Source organism: Suncus etruscus, chromosome 8, assembly GCF_024139225.1.
Source record: "Suncus etruscus isolate mSunEtr1 chromosome 8, mSunEtr1.pri.cur, whole genome shotgun sequence".
NCBI classification, from domain to species: domain Eukaryota; kingdom Metazoa; phylum Chordata; class Mammalia; order Eulipotyphla; family Soricidae; genus Suncus; species Suncus etruscus.
Genome location: NC_064855.1, coordinates 24,732,512 through 24,759,203, shown reverse-complemented (window position 1 = coordinate 24,759,203; position 26,692 = coordinate 24,732,512). Strand labels below are relative to the sequence as shown.

Below are 26,692 nucleotides of genomic sequence, written 5' to 3'. Positions count from 1 at the left end.
AGCCTAGCCTTTGGCATGCCTCCTTCTGGAATAATTTGCCTGCCTTCCCAAGCTTCTACTGAGAAGCAACTCCCATGAGCCACTCCAGGTGCCGAGTCTGGAAACAGCTGCCCTTGGAACTTGTCACACTGACTCTGGGTTGTCCCTTGACTGGACTCCCCTGTGCCCATGAGTATAGGGACCAGTCTTTTGGGGGTTTCCTCAGACCTGGGTTCCAGGGGCTTGAGCAGCAGCTGATTAAAGTTACCAAAAAGCAGGACACTTAGAAGAGAGATTCCATTGAGGGAGATGGACACTTAACTCGTGCCAAGGACACTGCAGGACCTTAGCAGGGTCATCCCAGCACAGATTTGGAGCCTGCATCTTTCCTAGGGACTCCCAGAAGCTGTTGGACAGGGCTCTGTGGATGGGATTCTGGAGAGGGATTGGGGGAAAGCATAGTGCAAGCCAGCTCAGGCATAGGAGACTACAGGACCCCACGGGTGCATGTGTGGTGAAAGGCAAACCTCTGGCACATAAATTGGGGTGAGCAGATGGAGATTTCTCCCAGAACTAAGATCGCCCCTATGAGTTCATAGGATAAAACACTCTGATCTCTTCTGCCCCAGCCTGTGAGGTCATCAACCCCACACCTGCCCCCAAGTACTTGGGCCCTATTCTCTGGGACTGATCAGGTAGCCCCATTGAGCCCTGAAGGCCAAGATCCTGTGCCAGAGAACTCATGTGAGCTGCTGAGCTGCTGGTCCAGGACCTCTCTTCTCCACCTCATTTTAGTTAATCCAACTAGATCTGGGGATCCCCTTGGGCTCAAAGTTCTCATACCACAGGAGAGACAAAGAGGCATATAGCCATCATCATAATTCGATCTGAAGTCTGAAGACCTCAGTCTACTCTCATTTCTACTTGACACTGAATGGCTGGGGACAGAGAAGCTGACTAGCCTCTCAGGGCCATGACACCTGCACTCCCTTCTGCTTTCAGGCATCTCATGAGACAAATGGCAGCAATGCCTCAGGATCATGTGCTTCCTAGTGACTGTGTTCATTTGAGCAGAAACACCCCCAGGATATCACCCCCAATTTGCATCCAACAACAGGGACTCAGCAAAATGAGATTGTACATAATCCTGATGGTTCAGCTCCAGTTGAATTGCCAAGGGAATCCCCAGATCTAGTTGGATTAACTGGGGATCACCAGCTCTAGCTGGATTACCAAAAGAATCACCAGATCTAACTGAATTTCTGAGGGAATCACCAGATATAACTGGATTACCTGGGGATCACCAGCTTCTAATCTGTGGGGATCAGGATGGAGAGTCAGCTGGCATCTTCGTGAATGTGGCCAGTGCCTCCCCTCTGCATTTGATCTTAGCCAAAAGGCCAAGAAGCGATAGTGTCTCCTCTCTAAACAGGGACACTACTAAAGGGGTCTATCTCACAAAGAAAATTTGGGAAGCCCCTTTGGGGCCAAATGCCTGGAGTTGTCAGTGCTTTCCAGACCCTAAGCCTGCAGGGAGGGATGCACTCCAATGAGACTTTGTTTTCAAAAAGAGGAAGGAAAGACTAATGTTCCTGCTGCAAGCTACAGAGGGAATTCGGAAGGCAGAAGGCCATTACTCAGCTTGGAATCTTGCCAGGGCTTATGATATCATATTTATTTGCCAAGAAAAACACCTCCCTCCTTTCTCTCTCTCTTGCAGGCAGTGAAGGGAGTCGAATTCTGATCCCATTTGGTGTGGGAGGGTTAGAGGCACAGATGGCGCTTACCACTTACCGCCCAGGAAGGCCCTTTCCATTGCTAACGGGCAGCCAGCACCATGGACAGTGGAAGGTCTGAGTCCCTGAGGAGGCTCCCTCCCTCTCCACACTCCACCCAGGCAGGCCAGGCCTTCTGCCACACTGCACAAGAGGGTGGGAAATCTGACACATTCCTCTCGAGTGCTCCAAACACAATTAAGAGCAAACAGAAGAGGTGGGAAAATCCCTGATAGGGACCAGAGTGATAGCACAGCAGGTAGAATGTTTGCCCAACCTGGGCTCTATCCCCAGTAACCCATATGGTTCTCCTAGGCCTTCAGGAGTGTTTCCCGAGCACAGAGCTGGGAGTAACACCTGAGCATGCCCAGTATGGCCTCAAATCAAACAACAACAACAAAATCCCAGATGAAATCCACCAGCTGAGTCAACAATATGCCTCCCTCCCCCCCCCCAACCTCTTCCCCCGGGTGACAGTGAAACAGAATTTTTTTGGGAGTTCCTAGAGCTATGGGGTACCCTCCATCCCCATGGAGGAGTCAGAGGAGATGCTCCCTACCCTCCCAGCATCAGCATGGAAGCAACGGGAGGAGCTGACCCCATGCATCACAGAATAATATAGTCTGAGAGTGCCACACTAGGGGACAGGGACAGCAACAAGGGGTGGTGGGGAAAGTCCCATTCATCTGCCCTAGCCAGACAGCCTGGGCCAAAACCAGAAGCCTGAAACTCAGTCGGAGAAGCAAGTTCACAGTAAGCTTTTGTAAAGTGCTGAGGAGCCCATACCTAGAGAGATTGTCTAAGAACCGAAATTATAGAGAGGTCCAGGGCCAGAGGAGAGAAGTCATCTTGGGAGTGAGCCAGACTAGGATGTAGTTCTCGACTGCAGGATGTGACCACCCTAACACCCTACCCAGGGCCTGTAGCATACAATCCCTCTCCACCATGGTGGCACATACAAGATGACTATAGGCACACTCAGGACACCCTGCAAGCCCCCTGCATTCTAGCTTTCAGAGGCCGCACCCCAGGACGGCTCTGTGGCAAGTCCATCATCTCATTTACCAGAAGGTCCTCAGGGGCCGCCTCCACATTGTTCACGCTGAATGTCAGCTACATTAAACTAACACATTCACATCATTGAAAAAACCCTATTTACACATAATAAACATGGGGATAGATGCCACAGAGGAAATAATATAGTATTGATTAAAACAATGGCCTGTAATGCCTCTTGAAAGGCGGCAGGGCCCAGCAGTTTCCGCTGCAGGCTCCCTCCCTGCCAGTCCTGGGGAATGTCACTCTCTTACTGTGAGGGAGGAGCCTCCACACAAGCCAAGCCATGGGCAGGACAACAAGCACCTCTCCAGGGACACCTGGGCATAACCAGGCCCATCACTGGCTATATCTGCTAGTCTGACGGTCCTTGCAGCTCCTTTGCAGAGGGCAGGGGGTTGGGCTTTATGCCCTGAACCAGAGCAGGCAGCCCAGAGGGGTGCTGAATCATTTGCTTATGTTGCCCAGTTGGAAAACTGAGGAGCTGGACTTGATAGCAGGTCTGATACCAAAGAACATGCAGTGCATTCCCTAGTCATTGGTGCAAGTGCCCATGTGAGGAGCAGCAGGAGGGCAGCTCTGTCTAAGAGGCAGGGGGCACTTGATCAGTCATGACTGACCAACGAGCCAGGTTGGCACCTGCAGGAGGCACCTGAGCCTGGCTTTTATGTGTGCCCTGCAGATTTGGAGATGACTGGTGTTTAGCTATAGAAGATCTTTGAAAGCAATACCTCGTCTGGCAACCCAAGGAGTATATTTCCCAAGGAACGCCCCACCTTCTGCACAGCCAGAGAAGGGGCTGAGTGTGCAGATGAGCATGTCAGAAGGAGAAGACATATGCAGATGAGTGTGTCAGGGGGAGGAGACACGGCAGGGAATGGCCCAAGGGGAGTCATTCCATGCTGAGGAACTGAAAGGTGGAGGAAGAGTGCACCCGTGTCCCCTTTTGTCTCTGTAGCACTTACTGATTGGGTGGCTGAGGCTGTCACCTCAACTTCTAATCTATACACTAACATTTGCCCTACTGTGGTGCATGGTCTGTTGGGGGCGTCACAGAAAATCAAGAGAAACAGTAGGGAGCTCTGGCCTGTGTATGTAGACTCTCAGTACAGGCCATAGGCATCCTGTGTGCAGGAGAGGAATTCTTGGTGGTCAGCCCCTTCAGTCATGGAGTGGGGTGAAGGGGGACCTTGGCTCCAGGTCTCAGTCATCCCTTCTAGCCCCCTGAGATTCAGGAAGTGCAGACTTGCTCTGTTTTCATGTGCTCTCATGGGAGATTCCACTGAACATTTCTGCCATTTCTTCACTAAGTGCTTCCTCCTGGTAGCATCAGGCAGCTAGCTCAGGGACACCTATTCACGTAGGCATGACTTCCAAGGCAGACATCCACACACAGTTCTCAAGGCTGGGCAAGGCAGAGGCTAGGGCAGCTGGGGACACTGGGCAAACATCTGGGTCACAGAACATGCTGTGTAGGTCTGTGCAGGGAAGCCAGTCCCAAACTGAAGAGGAGGAACCTGAAGGACTGAAATTCAATGATTTGGTCACTCACACAGGCAGCTGGGCTTGGATAGTATGGTGGAGTCAGACCATTTGCAGATAACCTTGACTTGACCTTGACATGCTGCTTAGTCACTCACTCTCTGTCTTCTGTCCCCCCTTACAAATCTAGGAGTCAGGAAGCCAGGTGGGGTGCAGGTGCTTAGTAAGTGGTACCCAACCTTCTCCCTCTGTTGTGTCTTCCCCTGGCCTCCTTATTCTTTGTTTCTTTGAGCTTTGGAGGGAAAGAGGCCCTACCCAAAGATACTACTGACTCTGCGCTAAGGAACCACTCCTGGCAGGACTTGGGAGCCTCTGTGAGATGTGGGGATCAAATCCAGATGGTCACACATAAGGGTGTTAATTCTGGTGCCAAGTGTCTTACTTAGGCTCTGGAGCTCAGTGGGGAGACCAGAGTAGGAGAACCTGAGGTCTGGTTCTTCCTTTCATAGAGGGGAGTCAGGCACCCCCTGACTTTAGGCAGTTCTGTTGCTCCAGGATACAGGAAATGGAGCCAGCCCACTCCATCCACATGGGAGATTCCCAGGATGTATGATTGTCCAGAAGTTCTAGGTGAGCTGCATTTATCCATGGAGGAAAGGAAACCTCAAAGCTCAAAGTCCCCCCAGGAGGCTACTCCAGCCTTTCAGCATCCCTGCATAAATGCCAGTACCCCTGCTCCTCCTCTCAGCCCTCCTAACTAGAAGCTTTGCCCTGAATTTTTTGACAGCTGATTTGGTCTTTGGTGGCTTTTTGTGTGTGCCCTGCTCTAGGGGTTTAACCAGGGCTGACATCAGTCCAGTGCTCCCTGAATACATCCTGTCCAGTTTTCCACACACTCAGCAAGTAATGTGGAAAACTCCTGCTGTGACTAGTACGAACCAGAACAAGTAGAGAAAGATGAGTGAACGGAGTCAGGATGAAGATGTGGCTCAAAAGCAACACAAAGTAGGAGGAATTAGCTGCAGATTCTCGTATCCAGTGAATTTGATTTAACTCAATTATTTCTTACTATGTTAAAAAGCAAATCAAGCCACCACAGGGTTCTGGTGTGATTCAAAAAATAAAAGGGTAAAGAAAACAAGTTTAAGAATGTGGCCTGGGCCGGGCGGTGGCGCTGGAGGTAAGGTGCCTGCCTTGCCTGCGCTAGCCTAGGACGGACCACGGTTCGATCCCCCGGCGTCCCATATGGTCCCCCAAGAAGCCAGGAGCAACTTCTGAGCGCATAGCCAGGAGTAACCCCTGAGCGTCACAGGGTGTGGCCCAAAAACCAAAAAAAAAAAAAAAAAAAAAAAGAATGTGGCCTATGTTTTCAAGAACCTTCTAGATCAGCTCTAGCCTGTAGCTCGGTGGTAAAGATCTCCCCCAACCAAGCTCCATCGGCAGCTCAACTGGCCTCCTCTCTGCATCTCTTTCCTGCCTCCCACCAGTTTTGCAGGGTGTAACCCGGAGACCCACATCATCCCCTGTGACCTCAGGATCCCCTGCACCACTGGTTCTGGCCTATTGAATGAATGAACAAAACATCAAATGTCCTTTAAAAAGATGGAAATAAAGCTTTAGTCCAAGGAGACAAGGGGTCCCAGAAATAAAATAGACAGGTGTGGAGCTGTGCAGAAGCCATCAGGAGTTGTGATAAAAAAGGGGGGGGGGGAATCTGGGAACAGAGGTGGTCAGTGAGGGTGCAGGATGATAGAGGAGAGACCTGGGAGTTTATACTGAGAACCAACTGGATCCCCAGAGCATGAAAAGGTGATGGTTACAGGAGAGGGACTGCTCGTAGGTACAGCAGAAGAAAGAGAGCTTGGACACAGCCAAGGACCTGGGAACCTGAAGACCTGCAGAGTGTCAACCCAGACTGAATGCCCTGGCTCAATAGGATGGGTTGGGGCTCAGCAGCCATGTCTGGGCATTGTCCTCCCTCCTCAGTGCTTGCTCCTCTCTCTGGTGTTTTCTCCCCTCCTCCTGTGCACTGTCCTCTCAGGGAGAGGAGCAGCAGGGGTGGTCCTCTGCCCCTTCCCACTCTGACATGCTTTGACACTGCTGACTAATGCCCCAGATCAAATATGTACACAGGATGGGAGTCTAAGCCAACAGCCAGACCGAGGGTTAATCCTCTGTAAACAAGGCAGAGCTCTCCACTCTGCCAATCCCCAGGATGCTTAGCAGCCCTCAAGAAAAGGGGTTGTTTCTGCTATCTGCTCCCTAAAATCTCATCCATGAGGAGCAGCAAGACAGAAAGTAGTCACTTCCTGTGTGCTGGGGGGGGGGGTCCTGGACCAGAAATGGCTACCCACTGACAGAACTCCCTATATATATATATATATATATATATATATATATATATATATATATATAGGTGCCCCCTATATGCTTTGGTGAGAAACAGGAGACAATGCTGTCATCAGGGAGGAAAGTTTTGCACACATTGGAATGCTGGGATCTCAGCCCTGTAATGCCTACCTCCTAGATCCTACCAGGTGTAGCACTGGAGTCCCAGAACACCTATAACTGTGACCACAGTGCCGTTGGTGCTGCAAGACCTCAAGCACCTCAGTCCTAGTATTAGATCATCCCCGGGACTGGCCAAGGTTCATGGCATGGGAGGGTTTCCTACAGATCAGCAGATCACAGGTCACCGGACCCCACTGCCCTTGTGCCCCGAGACTGAGCAGACTCAAAGCTCCTCCCCGGGGTTCCCATCCTGCTACAAACAGAGGAATACCCAGCATGACTAATCTGTGTCCCCAGAGAGTTCTGTCCAATTGTCAGGGGCTCTGGACTGCTGGCATCTCCCTCCAAGATAGACAATGTGGTCTTCGGGGTCCTCCCAGGCTCTCCAGGGTGATGAGGGGCAATGTTTATGGAGCCTTTTAGACCACCACTGCCTATGTATCTGGGAGTCATTGTCAACCACTTTCTCATCCATATCCCTGGTCTCAGGATGCTGGTCAAGGGCCTTCTGGGGAACTTCCTAGAATTAGCCTTCCATAGTCATCTGGAGCAAGACACAGTGAGCAATTGCCATAACGTTTTTCTCCCAGAGAATCTCCCGGCAAGTGCTCACCCCTCATACTGCCATGCCCCCTCTGGTATCCTACCTAATTCCTCTAGCCCCCTTTCTACCCAACCCATCAAGGGGAGTGGGTTGCTTTGCTTTTGCTTGTCTGTGGAGGTCTAAAACCAGATGAGAGGCTCTGTGTGGAACAAGGCGGCATGGCCAGCTACATAAGTGATTGCTGAAGAAACAAATAAAATAAATAAACACAAGCAGCCTCCGGGAGCCAGCATCACTGCTTGCTGAGAAGTAAGTGGTGAATTCGATTTAATTAGAAAATTCAGAGTTGGGGGTGAGGCTTAAGGCAGGTTTCTGGATCAGCCAGCACACTGGGTTTCTACCTTTGCCACTGGTTCTTCTTGCCCCTCAGCCTTGCGCCTACTAGGTCATGAGGCCTCCCACCCACAAGATGGGCACCAGCCAAGCTCTACATTTCTTTTCCAGATACTGATTCCAGAGTTCGAGGCCTGGAAACAGTGCCAACTCAGGAAACTAGGAAAGGGGTAAACTAGAGAAGGGGTGACACAGCCCCGCACTCCCTGCACCCCTCCTCTGTGTCTATGAAACAAAGGCAGTCATAAACAGAGGCTGCAGTTGTGATGGGGAATTTTTGACTCTTCATACACTTGTCCTTGTGTAAGGGCCGCCCTTGATGGTACCAGTCCATGGAGGGGGCAGCATCGAACTGCATCCAACCCTCAAACCCAGTAGGATGGGGGCAGCCAGTGACCTGGTCCAGGGAGCTGATGGGTGACAGAGGCACCCAGCCTTATCCCTGTATCCAGGTGATACAGAGGAAAAACACAATCTGAGTCAGCTGATGCCTTGTCAGAAATCACAGCATTGAGTCCACAGAGAGAAACCCCAGGCTATGAGGAGGCTGTAGGCTAGCCCACCTTGCATCAAGAAAGAGAAGACACAAGCCAGAAGGAAGGGGAGTGAACCCTGGTAGGGTCAGTAGAGATCTCATCTATAGCTCAGCCATTGAAAAGTCCAGCAGGGCCTGCTACAAGTTGTCCTGCTCAGTCTAAGGGGCTGTGCCAAGTCTCTAAAGTGCATGTTCCTTTACAGAGAAAGGTAGGAATACAACTCTCATTTTCATAAGGTGAGTGGAGGTGAGGGACAGAAAATGGTGAGGACATTTCAGTGAGTGTCTGTCTCCTTTCAAGCTACAGGCCAGCTGGCCAGAGCTGTGGGGAATAGCCAGAGGACTGGCAGCTGCAAGGACCCCAGAGGTCCTTGACACACAGACCCCACCACCAGATTGAGGAGTGGCTCATACCTGCCCACCTCGCAGCAAAGGGAGCTATATTTTATATAAATCATTGCTTTAAAAACTTAATTTAAGACCACAGCTGTTTGAGGTCGTCTTATAAGAACTTAATTGGTATGTAATAGCATTGTTAATTAAATACAAATCAATAGTTTAAAACAAGTAATTGATACTTAATATGAATGGGAGAAACTTTGTTCTGATATAATTAACTCATATTAAATAAGCAATGAACAAGCAATTAGGCCTTTACAACAATGTAAAGTTTATAGTTCTTTAATAAACTTAGAATTAGCAGGCTCTGAGATTCAGAAATTATGAAACAGGTATTATTGGGCTATGAAACATTTATTACTTGTCCTATAGGGCCAGAACCATGCACTCATCAGGATGAATAAATCTTTACTATTCTTCTCTTCAGACTTCTGTTCTCTAGAGGTGTATTGGACGCTGTGGTCTCATGATGGATGGGCCTGCTTAGTGCCTGCCCAAGAGCTGAGATGTTAGCAGAAAGCAGAACCAGGCAGAAGCAACAGAGATGGCAGGAGTTGAGCAGAGCTAGATGTGATATGTAGCCCCATAGCTGGGAGAATGTGTGCTGATGGACAGACACCCTGAAAAAGGCCCTTGGCACAGACTAGCAGAGGCAAACTACTTCTGTCCCTGATTTGTGAAGCCCTGCCCTATCCCTGCAGTTATGCATGAGGCCCCCTGAGCATCAGTACTCAGATGTGCTCACAGACCCCTTCCTTGGCCATGACTCCCCTTTACCTATACCCCAGTCTCTCTCTCTCTCTCTCTCTCTCTCTCTCTCTCTCTCTCTCTCTCTCTCTCTCTCTCTCTTTCTCTCTCTCTCTCTCTCTCTCTAAATGGAGTCACCTTCTAGGGTACTGACATTAGGATTGCATCACATGGATTTGGAGTCAAAGATATGACCCCAATCCTATACTGTCACAGCTGGACCTCACTTCCCTGGTCTGAATACCCATGCTTGATCCTAAGAACTGAGTCAAAGGCAGCCCTAGGATAGAACCTGAGCTCCATGGCCCATGTGGCTTGAACTATCACATCACATTTTCCACTGACACCTTTAGACCTGTCCTACTAGTGGCTAATGCTCTCTCCAAAGCTGCAGCCTTATCTTGCTGGCACAAAGACCCCCTCTTTTTGCTTCTCTGCAGTGAGTCCATGTCTATAAGATGATACCCAGCTATTAACCCAAAACAAAGGCATCTTCCTCTTTCTCATAAATCTCCTTTGATATATAAAAGTCCACCTAGATAGGTACTTTTTTCTCTTTCAACCTTCTCCCACCTGGTATTGGGAATTGGTTTAATAAAGAAAGAGGAATTCTGGGGCCAGAGAGATGGCACAGTGGTGGGGCATGGTTTGATTCCTGGCATCCCATATGGTCCCCTGTGCCTGCCAGGAGTGATTTCTGAGCTGAGGGCCAGGAGTAACCTCTGAGTTTTGGGTCACTGGGTGTGACCCAAAAACCAAAAGGAAAAAAAGAAAAAAAAATAAGTTCTGGCTTTTGGCTGAAGCTGAGACCACGAAGCAAAAAGCCACAGATACCATGATCATCCTTTTCTAACTGCCTTGGTTTATAAATCCTTCACCACTACCCTGCTTCTTCAGACCCATCTGCATAGAAATCAGAGATTATGGTCCGTAGCATGATCTCATAACTTGTGGATTTTATTTTATACGTGTCATCTGTGACAAGTATGTGACAAGTATGAGGGTGGGCAGGTGAAGGTTCCTGCTCTTTGTTCCATCATCTCTTCCACATAGCATGGGGTACCTTCTGGTCTAGGGCTGAGTCCCACCTCCCCCTTGGTTTCCTCTTTTGACTGCATCCCAAAAACCCACTCCTCATCCCATCTGCACTCCACACCCACACACCATGCTCCATCTGGAAGATCCCAGGACCTGGATCCCAGATCCCAGACAGCCCTGCTGTCTCCCCTGATAATATGTTGTTGTTGCGTGGCTGGCTACCACATCCCCACTTCCCATACCCGCTAGCCTGCTCCATCTCGCAAGGATCCCAGCGACTTCTCTCTACTCCTCAGCAGACGCCAATGGAAAATGCTCTCGCTTAATAAATTTTTGCCGCATGCTTATTAGCGCCTCGTAATGTAGCCACCTAAATAATTAAGACTAACCCACATGTGTCAAATTAAATGAGCCAAATACATTGAGAAATTGCCTCATCCTCCGTTTCTTTTATTAATCAGGTTTTTGGGGGGAGGGGGGCATTTTGGAAAGTTCTTTTCCTGCTCATTTGCAAAACTCAACTGGGACCCATGAGGTTCTTATTCTTATTCTTGGAATATGTGGCTTCTTTCCTTGGGAATCTTCCTGGTGGTGTGGGTGAGGGGGCCCTTCATTCTTCCCTGACACCTAATGGGTTGGGGAATGGTGGCAGAAAGTGCCAGCATAGGTTATCTGGATTCAATAAGTGTCTGCCTTCTCTATCTCTCCAGGAGTGAACCCTGGAAGCATAGGGGTGTCCAGGGAGAGTTACAGGCTCATTGTCCTAAATTCACCCTGCTTTTGTCTCCTACTCCTCTTCCAAGCTCCCTCTGAGCTGGTTCCTGGGCTCCATCCAGAAACCCAAATTTGCTTTCTCCATAGGAGGTAAAGAGGATGTGCTTCGACAGGATAAAAAGTCCATGGGAATTATAATAGCAGTCGTCTGCAGTGGTATCTGTTCTGATGATGAAGGATCAGAGCAATTAGAATGGGCTGGTAACTGCCTGCCATCAGCCTGTTGAGGTTTCAATAGCACCTCAAAAAACGAGGCTATTGTCAGCTGGAGCCAGAGCCCTGCTCCCAGCTACTTCTGCTGGCCCCCTCCTGGTCAGCAGCATTGCCACCTCTCCAAGGGGGCTGTCCCAAAGCATCCACCAATAGAGTGAGTAAACATCAAAGGATCTTTGATCCATCCAGGCCCTCTGCAGAGTGGAGCCCCTGGAGAAAGGGCCAAGGCCTTGGATGGGGAAACTTAACATCATCAATTTGGGTGCTTGAGATGTAAAGGCTGTTTGAAGTGAGGGTGGGTTAGCCGTGACTCCAACAAGCGAGTGTGGAGAGAAGCATGAGCTGTGAGCACCTTTGGAGAGATGACATTCAGATCTGCTGCTCTGCCCTTCACTGATCTTCAAATAAGTCCCTGTAGCATCAGGAGATCAAAGCCAGTGACCTCCTGGGCCTTGTCACTATGACACCACTCTCTTGCTTTGTCTTTCTCTAGGACAAGAGTGACCTCTCTATGTCCCAGGGGCCCTTTCACTTTTCTGCCCACAGTTGGTGGACCTGGGCAACAGGAGGTGGACATGGATGGAGAGCTGGGCATGAGAGGCACCCCAGTCTCCCCTCTGCCTGGATATGGGATTGTCTAGGTGCAATTGTTGTGAAGGGAGGCAGAGGCTTTGCCATGAGATGTCTTTGGTGGGCACTTTCCCTCCCCACGAAACCATGGAGAGAACTTCTGGGTATCCAAAGGCTTAACAAGGCCCTGGTAGAGATGCCACTTCATCCCTCCTCCTTAAAATCATCCCTTGTCCCTTTGCCCAGTGTTTGCAGGCTGTCTGTTGTGTCTGTGTGTTTCTGAGCTGAGAGGGCAGGGCAGAGAGCCAACGATAATTATGGGCAGTCATTGCATATCTTTGAACTTTTATTTTCTTGTCTGCATATGTGGCTCTGCAGTGACCCAGCTGCCACCTCTTGGGGTTGAGCAGAGACAGTGGTGCGCTCAGCTTTCAGAGTCCATAAAGTCCTTAAGTCAAGTCAGGTCCAAGGGTGAGTTCTAGCCATAAGGATTCATCTCCTGTCCATGGAGTTCAGGGCTCATGTGCATGGCAGGCCTTGCCTTGCCAAAGACAGAGGAGAACAAGTAACTGCCGCTTGCATTTGCTCCCTGGAATTGTTCTGCCTTATTTTTCTAGTTGGGTTAAAGCTTTCTGGGAGCAGAGTCTGTGACTCCTCTCTCCTAGCCCTCTAGTCTATAAGATAGTGTGTGATAGACCAAAATAGGGAGGTCCCAAAACTCACTCTCTTTCCCTATCTCTCAACCTTTGGTCTGTCCTCCAAATCACCCCCAAGTACTACTTTATCCCAATGAAACCTTCCTTGTGGCTTGCCACTAGCTGGCAGGATATTGCCTTTTCTTCCACATACCTATGCATATTACCCCAATGTGATCTGGGAGTTATATCCAACACTAAAAGGTCAAAGGCCACAATGACTTATTGGGGAGTATTTACTGGGAACTCCACAGCCAGGCTGCCTAGGGGACAGCTCCTGGCTCTGTCCCTGCCTGCTTATCCCTCAGAAAAGGCTAGTGAGTACCCCTTTCAGTAGGGTTGATCCACCAACCTTTCTCAGGTGATTTGGGTATCCAATATGGAATCAGATGATCTTGGGCCATCATTTTATGCAAGTTAGTTAGATAGGGCAGCAGTCTAGCTTCTAAAGGCAGTAAACTTTATATGCCCTCCAGTGGGGTCTTCTGGGCCACCCTGTCCCCATTTCACCCTCTTTTGTTTTCTTCCAGAGTTGGGCCTCCAGAAGAGAGGACGCTGCCTGGTGCTCGGCTACATGGCCAAGGAAAAATTTCGGAGAATGAATGAAGGTTAGTACGAGTTTGCTCACATTAGGGGGGACAAGGTGGGTTGAGGAAGGGAGATAAGAAGTGGGGCCCTTTCACTCTCAGGCCAAAAAGCGATAAGATAGCATGTCTGGAAGAACAGGGAGAGGTGGCTGAGTTGCTAAAAGTGCTCCCCTGATGGTGTGGGGAACTACAGAAACAGAGTTGACTTATAGACATTTTCAGAACCTCCTCAGACACCCCCTTTTCCTCTCCTCTCTTAGCCCCTACTTTTGTTCACCCATGTACTTCAGTGAATCCATTTTTATCATCTTTACCAAGCCCAACCTCTCTGCCCTCCTCTTCAGTCTTTCCACTATCTTTTGTTAGTTTGTTTTTGTTTCTTGTTTGAAGGCCATCCCTGGTGGTGCTCAGGGTTTACTCCTGGCTCTGTGCTCAGGAATCACTCCTGGCAGGGCTCAATGAACCATATGGGGTGCCAAGGATTGAGCCTGAGTCAGCTATATGCAAGATAAGCATCCTACCTGCAGTACTATCACTCCAGCCCCTTTTCCATTTCTTGAGTGCCTAATGAATTGAATCAACAGGTCACCAGAAGAGTGCAACAGCAGAGGAGGCTGTTTTCATTCTCTAAGAACTTAACTCAGAACCTGGCTTCATCCCCTCATGCTTCCTTCTGGGCCTTTCTGCCTTCCTTTTGTCCTGTGCCTCTCCTCTGAGCTTCAGCTGGGTCACAGAAGGCTTGGGGAAGCTATTGCCATTGACACAGAGGCTGGTGTCTGAAAGGAATGCTGTCACTTTGGGGCCTGCCATAATAAAGAGTCTATCCCTTCATCCCCAGCCATCTGTCTCTGTGCCACCAGGATTGCACTCCATCAGACGCCACAGCCTGTTTGTTAGGATCCAAAAGGAGTTCAACAACTGCCATTTAGTCATTAAAGGCAGACAAACGAAGCTCCAGGCTGCACAAAGGTCCCTCTGCTCCCAGATCTAGGGTCTCTGCAGCCTCACGCTCACTTCAGGCATCTGTACCAACCTTCCCTGGCCCCAGAATGAGCTCCTGTGTCTTCTCCAGCTGGCTTTCTCCCCAACCCTCAGAGGTCAACATTTTACATTCCCCACCCACCTTGAGCTCCCAGGCCCAGTGCTTTGTCAATTTTGGGTTTGTTGCCGCACCCTTCAGGGTGACAATTTGACAAGTGTTAGTCCAGCACTCAGACACTAGTAGTGTTTGTTCCCCACCATGTGCAGCGTAAAAATCAACAGCCTAAAGAAATCACACACACCCCAGTTTATAGGTTGGGAGCCCCCCACCAAGACACACACATACGCACACACACACACACACACACACACACACACACATCCGCTTCTGCCTCCTGCCAGTCTCCCTCCATTCATCCCTGACTGTTTCTTTGTCTGACTTCACCTTTTCCTTCCCAACCCGCCTGTCTCCTGCAGAGCACACTTAGCGTTTGCGACTCCTCTGTGGCGAGGAGCAGTCAGTCTCTGTCCATGGTACAAGGAGAAATGCCTTAGCTGCAGAAACGAGGTTCACAGGGGACAAGAAGGCTGAAAAGTCAAGCGCTGGCTGGTCTTGAGAGCTTCTGCTCTACTATCTGACCCCAGAAATGGGAAACTGAGTTTGGATCCTAGGGTCTGGAAAAGAGAAAATGACGTTCTGGTGAGTCCAGGTGGCTCAGGATGCTTAGTCAGCAGGGGCTGCCTTAAAATGCTAGAGTTAAGGGAACTTAAAAGAATTTGTGTTCAGGCAGCTCTGGAGATGGTCCAAGATCGAAGGTTCCTGTACAGTGGAGGTCAAGGAAGGGGATTGCAAAGAGTCTGTGCACAATGTCCTTCCCAGGGGAGAGGGAGCAAGCCCTCTGTGGTTTCTTCTCATGTGGACACTTGTCCTATTGGATTACCACCTTCTGCTATGTCCCTGAGCCCTCATTACATCTGAAAGCTGATTCCCTGTAACAAGAACAGAAGCCATTGTTCAGTTTCACACAAGGGGTCTGTGTGTATTTACCAAAGCAGAAAAATACAGTGTGAAGAGTCAGAGCCAAGGATTTAAAAGGTGACAAAGGGTCAAAGAGATAGTATAGTGGATAAAGTTCTTGCTTTACACATATCCAACACATCTCTGGAACGGCATATAATATGAACACCCAAGAACCACAAGGAGTGATTCCTGAGCACAGAGCCAGAAATTTGGTCCTGAGCACCACCAGGTATTATCCAAACTGCCACCTAAAAAATGACCTTTAACAATTTTAACCTTAAGTAGAAGGCACCCTTTAGACATTGTGGGTGTTTCTTGTATGTGTTGATTTATGTATTTATGGTACTATTAGTATTGTCTGTGCCATTGCTCCTACATACTGCTTAATGGGGGAGGGCAGGGAGTTCTCAAAGGGAAAAGGGAATAAGACAGGACCTCAGCACCTTTGAGGACAGTTAGCCTTACTTTCTGCAACAATGAGGCCAAGACATTCTATGTTTTATTTTTTTTGTTAAACAATGGGAAGCTGCCCAAACAAAGCCTGTTCTCTTGGAGTCTTCTCTGCAGCATGAGTCATTCCCCACATGCCTGTTCCTCCACAGTGATTATGACTGACTTGCTTAAAAAATAAGTAATCTCCTTAAGCTGGAGTGGTGGTGCAGAGCGATAAAGCCTTTACCTTGCTGGTGCTAGCCTAGGCCGGACTGTGGTTTGATCCCCAACATCCCATATGGTTCCCCAATCCAGGATTGATTTTTGAGCAAATAGCCAGGACTAACCCCTGAGCATCACTCGGTGTGGCCCTCCAAAAAAATAAGTAATCCCAGCACCAGAGATATAGGTGCTTGCCTTACATAAGTCCAAACCTGGTTCATTTCCTGGCACCAAATATGGTCCCCCAAGCACCATCAAGAGTGATCCCTGAACAGAGGTAGAAGTAAGCCCTGAGTACCTTTGGGTATGACTCAATACCCAATAAGGATGATACTAATACCTTCTTTCCCCACCCCGACCTTTCTTTTTTTTGGTTTTTGGTTTTTGGACCACACCCGGCGGTGCTCAGGGGTTACTCCTGGCTGTCTGCTCAGAAATAGCTCCTGGCAGGCATGGGGACCATATGGGACACTGGGATTCAAACCAACCACCTTTGGTCCTGGATCAGCTGTTTGCAAGGCAAACGCTGCTGTGCTATCTCTCCACGCCCTACCCCAACCTTTCTTTTTGTATAGGCCAACTGACAATATAGCATACTTACAAAGAAGGCAGCTCCCAAGGCATCAAGAATATCCAGGGACTATCAGAACAATTACTCAGCCCTACCTCTCTCCCCCACACCTCCAAAATGCCCCAACACACACACACACACACACACACACACACACACACATTCACTGTCTTTCTCTCTCAGTCACTCACTTTCCCTGCTGCTGGAAGGCCAAAGAGACATGGAGGTAGAAAGTGAGTGAATTTGCCCTGTGTACTGGTTACAAGGAAAATACATAGCAGAAGGGTGGGAGAGAGCAACTCAAGCAACACAAGCTAAACCAATTTTGACTCTGGAAAAGAAATGGCATGGGAGAGAGAAGGGAACCTGAAAGGTGGGGACCCATCAGCCCTGCCTTGATACCCCAAAGGCTGTATTATCAATGGGTTTCTCTTTCCAAAGGCCATGTGTCCAAACTCCTGCCCATCTGCAGATAAGAGGCATCGGCCAGCATAAAGAGCTGTTTTATGGTTTACAATTATCTTGTACTGATACTCAAAATAATTACAACTTCCACATATTAATAATTGAACTGGAATAGCAGCCATGATGATATAGATCAAAGAACAGAAATCTCCATCCACACTGAACTCACATCCTGGGATAAACTGAACAATTGGACAAAATAGTAAAATAATAATAATGATAATGACTATTTTTCTCTCAGATGCTGGCCTTAGTGAGCTATTGGGACAATGAGCTGCTTCTTCCATTAGCGAGAAAGTGGGGGTGGTTATATTTCCAAGTAGAATAAATAGAAAAGACCTACTTGCACTGTATTAAAGCATATTTGTTCTATTTAATAGTGTCTAGTAGAGCGGCTGTTATCCAAGGAGAAGTGGTTCCCTATTTCATTTTTCTCCTTGTTAATGTATCTCCTTTATATTTTTCTCTCTCCTTCCATTTCCTCTTCCTCAGTACATGCCAAAATAATAGTAATAATAATATCAGCTTGAGAAGGAGCAAGGAAAGAATAATGAATGAACAGGAGTTTTATGGATCTGGGGTTTATTATAAGCTAGAGTAATCGCAATTGGTGCCGTTAAACTACACGCAGCAATAAAAAGAAAACACTATTCAAAGATCGTTTAAGGAGGCATGTGATCGTCCATGAGAGGTTTGTCCTATTTGGGAGCACTTAATAGCTTCTCAGAGAGAATCTGCAGCATTTGCAGAAATAAAGTGGTTGTGTGTATGTGTGTGTGTGTCCTGTTTGGACCTCACACAAGTCAGGTATCAAATGGATATGGGAAGAAAATACAGGGAAAGCAGACAAGAAAGTGTGAAGAGAAAACGCATTATCTCATTTGCTTAGTGTCATCATTTTTGTTTTATTTGGGGGAGGTTGTTTTGTTGGTTTTTTGTTTTTTTGTTTTGTTTTGTTTTGGTTTTTGGGTCACCTCCGGCAGCACTCAGGGGTTCCTCCTGGCTCTATGCGATGCTCAGAAATCGCTCCTGGCAGGCTTAGGGGGACTATATGGGATGCCAAGATTAAAACCACCGTCCTTCTGCATGCAAAGCAAACACCCTACCTCCATGCCATCTCTCCTGCCCCAGCGTCATCATTTTTGGGCTAGAAAGACAGTACAGTGGGTAGAAAACTTGCCTTGCAAATAGTTGACCAGGCCACACACCGCCCCCTGTATGCATTTCTGCCCCCAAATCCATCAGGTGTGATCCCTGAGCACCAAGTCAGAAATAAGCCTGTAACACTTATTGGTAAGGGTGACCCCAATAAAGAGCATGCTGCTTTGAATAAGAGCTGCTGGAGCTCCTGTGTCTGTTTGCATCATGAAAGCCTCCCCTCAAATATAACACAGCTGGGGTGGAGCAATAGTACAGTGGGCAGGTCATTTGCCTTGCATTCAGTTGACCCGGATTTGATCACCACCCTTCTATATAGTCCCCTAAGCACCACCAAGAATAACTCCTGACAGCAGAGTCAGAGGTAACCCCTGAGTACCACTGAGTGTGGCCCAAAATCCAAATAATAATAACAAAAATAACTGTTTTTGTTTTGTTTTGTTTTGGGGCCACACCCGTCGGTGCTCAGGGGTTACTCCTGGCTGTTTGCTCAGAAATGGCTCCTGGCAGGCACGGGGGGACCATATGGGACACCGGGATTCAAACCTACCACCTTTGGTCCTGGATCGGCTGCTTGCAAGGCAAACACCGTTGTGCTATCTCTCCAGGCCCAACAAAAATAACTAATGCTTAGTATCTAGCATTTTCTGTGCTGGTGTTGTTCCAAGCACCAAAAAGCTAAAAAGTAACCAGGTGTAGTGGGTCCTGACCTCGTGGCTCCCAAGATACTCAGGGATATGTCATAGTTCCTGCATCTCCCCACAAACCCTGCCTGACCCTCCCCTAAATTAGACTTCCTTGTTCCTCACCCTTGTACTCCTGGAGGCAATAAGCCTATTTTTTTTAACATGCCCTAACTGGAGATGATTTCTCAGGTGAGCTTCTCCCAGGGAGAGGTTCTCTCCAGGACGGCAGCCCTACCTGCCTCTCACTGCCTGGCTCTGACCCTTCATCCTTAAGTTTTAAAAACAAGGGCCCGGAGAGATAGCACAGCGGTATTTGCCTTGCAAGCAGCCGATCCAGGACCTAAGGTGGTTGGTTCGAATCCTGGTGTTCCATATGGTCCCCCCGTGCCTGCCAGGAGCTATTTCTGAGCAGACAGCCAGGAGTAACCCCTGAGCACCACTGGGTGTGGCCCAAAAACCAAAAAACAAACAAACAAACAAAAAAGTTTTAGGAACAAGCTCAGATGCAAGAGGAAGTACAGCCTGATTCCCTCCATATGCAGTTATACAGGGTCATGGCTTAAAATGACCCCCTGGATTTTTTACTTTCTCAGTACCCCCACCCCAGGCTTCACAGGAGCAAATTCTAAGCACTGAGCCCCAAAGTAGCTTTCTCTGAATACTGCAAGGTGTGTCTGTATACCCCTCCCAATAAAGTAAATGCACAAATTGATCATCTGAGCTCAGCGATTCCACCCCTAATCACACCACCCAGCATCACCTGTCAAGGCTTTGCTCACAGAAAGAACTAGCAGTGGGAGGTGGTAGACTTGGCTCAGCAGCCCCAGGCAGCAGATCTGCACCTTGTTCCTGCTTGCTCCTGGGAGTTAATTGAGGCTGGTCATCATATGATGTGGGCAGTGGTGAGTGAGCTTTGGGGGAGGGAGGCAGACAATGAGAAGCATGTGTGGTGTGGCCCGGACTTGGCGCAGAGAGAAAGTCCAGGGAAAAGGGGGTATGGATGCAGCCCCCCAAACCCATTTCACCTACCTGAGTCCCCGGATGTTGGTGGATCCTGTCATTTTGTTCATTGGGGGTTTGGAGGTGCATTTTTTTCTGGTTTTATTTATTTATTTTGCTGATGTGTTTTCTTCTGCTGGGGCTGTAAAGCTGGTTCTTTGTAGAGTGGTCCTGTTTATTATTTATTCCAAGACTCTACTTTCTGGGGCACTTTATAATTGTTGTTTCTTTTTGTTTTGTTTTGTTTTTGGGCCACACCCAGTGGTGCTCAGGGGTTACTCCTGGCTGTCTGCTCAGAAATAGCTCCTGGCAGGCACAGGGGACCATATGGGACACCAGGATTCGAACCAACCACCTTTGGTCCTGGATCGGCTGCTTGCAAGGCAAACACCACTGTGCTATCTCTCCGGGCCCCTGTTTCATTTTCTTAACATCTCAAATCAAGGGACCCACCATCATCAACCCCCTCCTTCTGCTGTCGTCACAAGGAAGATTGCAAAACTTGTGCCCAGGCCATTTCACTTTGCCTCTCGGAGACCTGGAAGATGAACTGGGGATTCCCCTGACAGGCTCCTTTTTGTTTTGTTTTGTTTGAGGTCCACACCCGGCAATACTCAGAGTGACTCCTGGCTCTGCACTCAGGAATCACTCCAAGTAGTGCTCAGAGTACTGTAGGGAATGCTGGGGATCAAACCCAAACCAGCCACATACAGAAAATGTGCCTTACCTGCTGCACTATCTCTCCAGCCCCTGCCAGGCTCCTTTTAAAACTATCTTTCTCCCCACCACCACCACCACCACCACACCATATTCAGTCCCCACCTAGTTCCAAAAACAGCTTCCAAACAGCCCTTGAATCTTCCACCTCTGTTCAACTCTCTGCCACCATCTCTGTCATGGTCACCTCCCTCCCCATCAGGGTGACAGCAGTGCCCTCCAGTGGCTAAGTGCCACCACATGAAGCCCACTGCATCTCTCTCTTCCCACTTCCTTGTTCTCATTGCAGCCTGAACCATATCTTCAGCCAGACACAGTTACAACCCTCTTACAAAGGGAGATTTCCAAATTTTGAGAAAAATATCAATGTCCTTGGCATGTTTTCCAAGATTCTGCATCCCAGGCACTTTTGATCTCATCTGGCCACCTTTAAAGTCTTTACTCCAGTCATGACCCCTTTCTGGGCCTCAGGCAGTGTTTATGCCAAGTCTTTGCTGGTCCCTGATGAGCATCCCACCACCAGTCCTGCACAGTACCTGCTCCTCCTGCTCATGGGTCACTCACCTTCCTCCCTGGTGCCTTCTCTCACCCCAGCATACAGGCCTGTGACCCCTCAGTATCGTAAGTCAAGCCTCTCTCTGCTCCTGCTGAAAGAATAGCTACAGCATCTATGGCCCTGGGGAGTGGCCCCAGGAAGCTGGCACAGGTAGATTTAAAATGGTGTGAACCGGGGCCAGAGAGCTAGCATTTGCCTTTCATGCAGAAGGTCGATGGTTCAAATCCCAGCATCCCATACGGCCCCCTGAGCCTGCCAGGAGCAATTTCTAAGCATAGAGCCAGGAGTAACCACTGAGTGCTGCCTGGTGTGACCCAAAAACAAAACAAAAATAAATAAATAAATATAAAATGGTGTGAACCATCAGGCAGGAGGAGGCCCTGATAGGCAGGAAGGGGAGTGGCACAACTGAAGAAAGACTAGAGACTTGAACGTGAGCTTCTAAGCCCAAAGCCTGGCTCTTCTGTCCCCTTCACCATATTGAGGCCTATGGACAGTAACTAGGGATGATAGTTCTTGACATAAGTTGTGGCTATGTTTTGAAAGAGGGAGGAGACAGGGCTCTTTAATAAAGGTACAGAAAATACTAGGAAATCCAGTGCACTCTGATTCTAGCCCTCACTGCCCTCGCTGTCTGCCCTCCCTCAGAAGATGCTAGCTCTGTTTCATAGATATTGTGGGGTTACTGTGGATTTTTATTGCTTATTTTTTTTGTTTGGGCCACACCCCACAGTATTCAGGTCTTACTCATGGCTCTGTGCTCAGGAATTGTTCTTGGGAGTACTCAGGAGACCATATATGGTGTCTGAGATAGAACCTGGATCAACAGCATGCCAAGTAAGCACCTTCCTACCTGCTTTTCTATAACTCCAGTTCTAGTTTTCTTTTTATATTTTATTTCTTTTTTTTTTCAACTTAAATGTATTTAATATTTTATTTTCTTAAAAAAACAGGATTCATAAAGCTATTGATAGTTGAGTTTAAGGCATATAATATTTTAATACCAATCCCACCACCTGTGTCAACTCCCATAGCTAGTGCTCCCATACTCCATGATACCCAGTCCCTACCAACCCCTGCCTGCCACCTTGACAAGCACATTACAGTGTTTGGTGATTGCATCCTAGATCTCATGTTTGTTTTTGCTCCCAGATGTGCTCAGGCTGTCTGAGGATTACCATCAGTGATAATTGGTCAAGCAAACCAGGGCCACATCCAGCAGTGCTGGGGGTAGGAAGTGATAATGTGTGGTATCATGGATGAAATGTGGGTCCTTGAGCTTGCAGGCAGGTACCCCTCACCTCTAACCTGCCTCCAGCCCCTTTTTTCCTATCTCTCTTTAGTATTATACTTTCTGTGCCTCTATGGCTTGGGAGGCAGAGAGAATAAGCCTCAGCCCAGAAATAGAGCAGTTTAGAACTTCATCGTGGAAGATTCTGGGCTCAAAGCCAGATAGCCCTTACCTTTCCTCATGCTTCAGCATCCTGCACACATAACCTCATCCTTACCCACATAGTTCATGAAGCAAGAGCCCTGTGCTAGAACCTCGCTGTGTGAAGACAGGACCCCAGCCCAAGGGTGGTACTCAGAGGCTATGTCCAGGTATGCAGTGATCAGGGGCCATGGAGAAGGGGCAACCCTGCAGGCTGTGGCTGAGGATCCAGAAGCTTATATCTGAGCTGAGCCCTGGAAATAAGTGTCCTGGTGAGGGCACTGCTGCTTGTGCTTAGTCGTCCCACTATCTAGAAGACCAGGACATCTGCTCAGAGGGCCCTTGTGAGGGGTGTCAACCATTGTTCTCAAGTCTGTGTTGTTTTGTTTTGTTGTATGTGATACAGGGACACGGTGTAGCATGTCTCTCCCCATTGCCAGGAATCCAAGAGTCTATGTTCAATCTTCTCTCTGTGCTAGCCATGGTGGCACCATGTCACCATGACTTGATACCCATCAATGACAAAGTTTCGGCCTCTCAAACTAACCTGTATTCTAAAGAATGTTTCCTTCTCTCTGCCTCTCCTTCCTCCTTCCCCAACTAGCCTCAAAGTTGGCATTCCAGTGCAGAGACCTCCTGCCAGCCCTCTCCATGGGTAAAAGCATCTGAATAAATGAGGGGCTTAATGGCCTGCAGTGACAAATAGTTTTTGTACTATGTGTTGGAATGAGCAGGCCCTGGCCCCAATGACTCACCCAGATCTTTTATCCCAGGAGACTCTATAACACCTGAAGCCACTCGCCACTTCTTAACAGTGGCCAGGCTGTGCCGGGCCCTGCCCTCTGCAAACAGCCACCAGCAGATGTGGTTTCCCCTACTCCATCTGCTCATTTCCCTCTGCCTTCACTCCTCCAATGTATTTGTTTCTATGGCAACTGTGTTGTTACTGATAGGGGAGGAGTTTAATGACATTCAGAAGTACTAAATCATGTCCATTTATATAATGGTTTGAAATACACATAATGGCCGGCAGAATATAGGACGTGGTGACAGTTTTCGTAACAGCACACAGAGTGTGGGACAAATAGAGCAATGTAATACTCCCCACCTCCAAGTCAAATGGACCAGGAATAATCACTATTCTTAGTACTAAAGAAGCAGCACTTCTCAAGCTTTCTTCATGAAAGTACTTCAAAACACTGCACCAGGTCTCTCTCCTCCCATTGAGAAAGGGCAAAGGCTAGACCACAGCTTCTTTACATAGACAAGGGTTTGACCAGGAAGGTAGGGTTGAGAGCACAGGAGAGAGGAAACTTAGCATCCTCAGTATCCTCAGCCTAGCCCAGGCCTGTCGAGCCCCATCTCTCTTACCCTGGCCCCACCCATCACCCATATGGCTCCACCCATGCCCACCCCCATTATCTGAACAGACCCCTTGTGTCTAGTTCCTTCATCAGCCTAGCACTGCTCTGTACAGGGATGCACGAAAGTGTCTGTGTGTTCTGTCTCACCAGAGAACTCAAGGGGCCTCTGCTATGTCCTGGTGAGTAACACATGGATGATGCTCTCCTCTTCTTGGCCCAGGTTCCCCAGAAGCAAGATTTCAATGAGGTCTCAAGTGGGATGATCTGTGGGGAGGACAGTGAAGACCTGGCCTGAGTGTCGTCCAGCCTCCTGCACTGAGGGCAGCAAACAACCACAACCCAGGGGACACTGAAGTACTGAGCACGCCCACCTCCATGCCAGGGCCCCAAAGAGGGAGGAATCTCCTGGCAAATTGAGGGACTTCCCAAGTCCCCTTGGAAGAGAAGTTCAGGAGACACCTGCAAGCTAGCTTCAAGACCTGGCAGACATCCCTGGACAGTAGCAGGGAGGGTGTTTAGTGGGCATTGGCCCCCGAGAACATGCAGTATGGGGAGTCAGGGGTGAGGGGAGAACATGAAGCTCTCTCCTACTCCCCTTTGCTGATGCCATTGCTGCAGTGGCTGGCTATTGGGCATGTTTTTAATTGTGCCCATTGGGGGTGGCACATCATATTGTGGGGCTCACACAGGGCCATAGTACTCACACAGTTAGAGTGTTCACAGGGGAGGTGAGCACTGTAATAAAGACTCCTGCACTAGCCAGGGTCCCAGGAATCCACCTGTTTTTTTTTGGGGGGGGGGGGGCGGGTAGGTACAAGAGGCTGGCACACTCCAATGGCTGTGGCTACATACACCTGCTCCGAGAGGATCAAAGTTTTCCACCCTGTGCTTACCATCTCCCCAACACACCCTGGGAAAGCGGAGAGGAGACACTCTGCTCATGCATTTTCCCGAAGCAGTATTTCTGAAACATGTTAATGGGATTTCTGTGAGTTACAGACACCACGGTTAAACAGTGGGGAATGTCTGGGCTAGCCCCAATTAAACAAATGTCTCCTGCAAAAAGTCTTACACTTGGATAGAGCCTGGGAAAGAATCCAAAGGTAGGAAGGGGGCATGGGCCTATGGTGTTTCCCAAACTTATTTGGCCCCTGGACATTTTGACTAGCACATGGCTTAGGCCCAGTAGTGTTCCATGGAGTCTACATAGGGAAGCAGTGGCATTAGGCCCAGCTCTACTGCCTTCTCATCATATGGGTTCTGTCAAAATACGAATGAGACCAACCTACTTTGGAAAGCCAGAACAGTAGCTATTCTCTGTGCGATAAAATGCCCCCACAGCTGATGTTATGCACATTCACAGGAAGCAAGGGCACTGAGCTTCTCCAACAGCTTCTCCTTGGGTTCCAAACAAACTTAAAATTAACATTCTTAGAAATAAGTTCTAGTTCTAAGTGTGTGATCATGCCCATTACAACATTTGGCCTATTTTTTTTTTCTCATCTTCAAAAGGGGTACCTGTTGGAGTCACAAAGTTCCTTTCCTTCGTGTTTGTGCGGGAAAGATGTTTGACTGGAAATTGCTTCAAGAACATACAAAGTTCCATGAACCATGAGGCAGGACTGTGTGTGTCCCAGGTTAATGCCTTCAGTTGTGTCCTCTCTGGTGTTGAGATGAGAACAGGTGATGTGCTGGGACAGGAACTTCATTGGCTCACAAGAGACTAACAATGCCTAATAATTTGCATCCATATTTATGATGCTCGGAGCCTTTTGTGAGCATGTTTTGGAGAGGAGAAAATGAATATTTCATGTGTGAGCACTAAATGTAGAATTAAGATGAACTGGATAGAAAGACCCCATCTGGCCCATGCTTAAGTGTCAAGATCTGGGGAAGTGGGACACAGGATCCCTAGACCAGAAGAAAAGCTGAGTTGCCCAGAGGGGATTGTAGTGAAAGGAGTCCAGGCCTCACTGCACATCCTGCCAGAAGCCTTGGGCAAGTTCCTATAGCCCTTCTGGCCCCGCTGGCACTCTGTATAAGGGCAGCAGTCTATTGGCTGGCCAAAGGGTCCATCCAGGCTCAGCTGTTTGAAAGTGGACTTTACGAGTCACGCAGGTGGAAAGGGCTGATTGTCTCTCACCCATGCCCCAACAATGGTTTGGCCTCTTCTGATGCCAAAACCCCATGATCCCTGGAGCTCCTTCCTCAGCACTGTTGCTCTGAGGAAAGTAGCAAGCATCCACATGAGGATGTGAGTCTCAGGAAGGAAAAAGACCTGGCTCAGAGTATGATGTGTAAATGGCAGCATTAGGGGTTATCTGAAGTCCATGCCCTTCCTCCCACATTAAAAGGTCCACTCTGAGTCTTAGGAGATTTTGCAGGCAAGGGGCAGGGGATGTCTTGCCTCCCACCCCTGCCAGCCCTCCTCTGGCCCATCCCTGCCTTGTGCTTCTCGGCCATTCCCACCTGCAGAGATGCCTTCCACGTTACCTGCCTTGGCTCATCCTCCTGACTTTCTTGCATGTGAATCTCTTTCTCCAAGCACTTGGGTCCCTGGGGTTCTCATGTCCATCCCTATCTAGCAGGATCTGACACCCTAAAACTCTGGGCAAAGTGAATACTGAAAACCTCCCACCTCTAAAATGCCTCTCGAAGACAGCAGAAGAGACTGACAGTGCAACCCACTGCAGCTTCCAGTGCTGAAGCAGCTCTGGCCACTTCAGCAGATCAAATTGCTCAGGGCATTTTCCTGTTTTCTGGACTCATTCCTCCTCCAGAGATAAAGAG

At 48.7% G+C, this 26,692-nt stretch overlaps 1 protein-coding gene across 1 annotated transcript in view; it reads left to right on the top strand.

Annotated features, from left to right (window-relative positions):
• KIRREL3 (kirre like nephrin family adhesion molecule 3) overlaps positions 1–26,692 on the top strand; it is a 441,995-nt gene that overhangs the window by 354,009 nt on the left and 61,294 nt on the right. Inside the window, 1 exon segment of the mRNA XM_049778913.1 lies at positions 13,242–13,319. Within this exon segment, the coding sequence (XP_049634870.1) occupies positions 13,242–13,319 (78 nt within the window).